This window comes from Castanea sativa, chromosome 5 (assembly GCF_040712315.1).
Source record: "Castanea sativa cultivar Marrone di Chiusa Pesio chromosome 5, ASM4071231v1".
Taxonomy (NCBI): Eukaryota; Viridiplantae; Streptophyta; class Magnoliopsida; order Fagales; family Fagaceae; genus Castanea; species Castanea sativa.
Window position 1 is genome coordinate 54,121,273 of NC_134017.1, and position 2,661 is coordinate 54,123,933.

Genomic DNA, 2,661 nt, shown 5'->3' on the forward strand with positions numbered 1-2,661 from the left:
CACTATCAGGAGGGAGGAAAGTGAGGAAGGCTGCAATTTATAATTTTTTTAAGAACAAAATTTAGTTACAAAATTGGTTGTAGTATAAAATTTCAATCTTACTCAATATCATTAATATTACTATATATTTCAAAATTTTAATTGTTGAATTACATGTTCTTTATGCTCATAATACACATGTCAAATTTTATGTCAATCGGATTTTATTTACTATATGATCTATAAGCTTATATTTTATGTATAATTTTAAGCAACAAAAATTTACAATTTAAACAATTTATTGATGACATAACTATTAATCTTTAATTTTCTAGAAATTTTGAAAGCATGAAGGATATAAGAAAAAAATGTAATTCAACAATGGATTTATCAAAATTCACCTCTAATTCTAATAAAAAGATATTGAGTAAGAATGTATCCTAAAACCATAACTAATTTTATAACTAAAATTTGTCATTTTTTAATAAAAAGCTATAAATAAATATTTTATATATATATCAAAGTGGTTCCATTGGGCGTATGGTTTCGCAACAAGACTGGCCCCGTTTGGGAGGGCTGAAAAGAGTCAGCCTACAGAAGAGTTTTCGGCATTTTATTGGTATGTGAGGTGAAATTTTAGAAAACAGGCTTTTTAGCAAAAGCTTGAGCTCTTTTTGGGCTTTTTAGAGAAGCCCAGTTTCCGAGGCTTTTCTTGGAAACTCGAAAATCAGCTCACGCGGAATGACTTTTATAAACCACAGTTTCAGCCCATTCGTGAAGTCAGTCGACCCAAGAGAGAGAGAAAGGCGAATCCAATCTGGGCCGGGTTACAACGAGAGAGGAGTCAGGAGAGAAAGGTGTCGTTTTATGTTTTTTAGAGTTTAATGTTTAGTTAGCTTATCAAAATCCTTCTTCTCATTCTCTTATTTTCCTCATAAAATCCTCAGGTGTCTCTCTATTTCTGTGCCGTAGATTTACACAGTTTTCCTGATTAGAAGTTCAGGGTAGTTCAAACTTTGGAGAATAGAACAATTTTTATACCTTTTTTTTTTTGGATTTATAGATAAGCAAATAAATTAATAAAGAAATTAGCGCTACTAAGTGATTATATATATATTCCCCCTTTTGTCTTGGAGTTTTTTTTTTTTTTTTTTGAAACAGGTATTCACAATAGATTCTGAATACACAAGGCTGAAATAAAAACCGAAACGGGAGCAACAAAAGGTATGTGAATTCACATATGTGTGGCCTTTTTGTTTGACATCATGAGTATATAGTTGTTCATTTTACTTTTTTTAGTTTATCTTTGCTCCTAAAGTGGGTCTTATTGTATTGTCAAGTGAGTCTCATTACTCCAAAAGTCAATTTTTAGTTTTTTTTTTTTTTTTTCAACAAAAACTTTTTAGTTTATGTAAAATAAGCAGTTTTTGCTTTTATCACCTTTATTTTTCCCACACAAAAAAACTTTATCACTTGTATGTGGCAGGATTATGCCCTTTCATTCTTTCATGGAATTTAATTACATAAAAAATTGATATTATGAGGTTTCATTATTCTAAACGACCTTTCCAATGTGATAGAACTGTTCATCATTTCCGTGTTAATGAGTATGCAAGATTGAGCTATTTTCTTTACCTCTAACTATCCAATTTCATCTGAAGGTTGTAATGATGGTTGAAGCAGGGAAGTTGGTGAGAAAGATTGGCGGAAATGACGGCAGTAGAGACACATATGTATAGATGTGCAATCAGAAGTTTTTTTTTTTTAATATATATAAAGTTTTTGTTTGAAAGGTTCTTCCAAATTTTTTGTTGTTTGCAAATTTAGGCTCAATTGACTATGGGTGTTGTATTTATATGATTTTGTTATGAGTTAGCTATGTTTGGATTGTGGAATTAAAAAATTGAGACTCCATCTTGATTTTGGAAATCAATTCTTTAAGGTATTTGTGTTGCACGCAAAATGTTTTATGAAAGCTTCCAATGTAGAAGTATTTGAGTAGTAAAAAAAGAGGCATGGACAGATAGTCTAATCCTCCACTATGTTATGGTAGAGATAATGTTTAAGCCATTTTCTCAATTTAGGCTCAACAACACTGAAAACGCTACAGCCTTAAAATTATGCCTTTTTAAAATAGGGAATTGGTTTTTTTTTTTTTTTTTTTTTTGATAGGAAAACACATTTCAATTAAACAGTAGAAATTTGGATTACATCATGGGCACACGCGTGCTCAATAAAGCTAGGGCATTCCTCTAGCCATGTGAAAAAGTCCACCACATGCACAGCATGTTGGGCAAGTAAATGGGCAGGGGCATTCCCCTGCCTTTTGACATGTGACACTTCTGCGGTTCTAAAGCAACGAAATTCTTGTGTAATGCCGCAGACAATGTTTTGAATTGAAGCAGGAACGTCACCAACGCCTTGGATCGCTCTACACACGATTAGAGAGTCACCTTCGAAGGTCGCTTCCCTTATTCCCACATCCTTCGCGAACTGGACAGCCACTTCCAACGCCTTTGCCTCTGCTTCCACCACTCCGGTAAGACCAACTCCTTTCTTACTCAAAGCAGCAACGACCAAGCCGGGCACGTCACGGATGATTACGCCAAAGCCCACCTCCTCGCTCTTGGCAAAAACCGCCGCATCACAATTTACCTTATATTGGCCTTGCTTCGGGGGCAT

General features: G+C 33.9%; 1 protein-coding gene across 1 annotated transcript; it reads right to left on the reverse strand.

The window, feature by feature from the left end:
* Window positions 1-2,166: 2,166 nt before the first annotated feature.
* Window positions 2,167-2,661, reverse strand: LOC142635418 (uncharacterized). The gene has a single exon (XM_075809573.1). It carries the CDS (start codon window positions 2,659-2,661, stop codon window positions 2,167-2,169), a length of 495 nt encoding a protein of 164 aa, XP_075665688.1.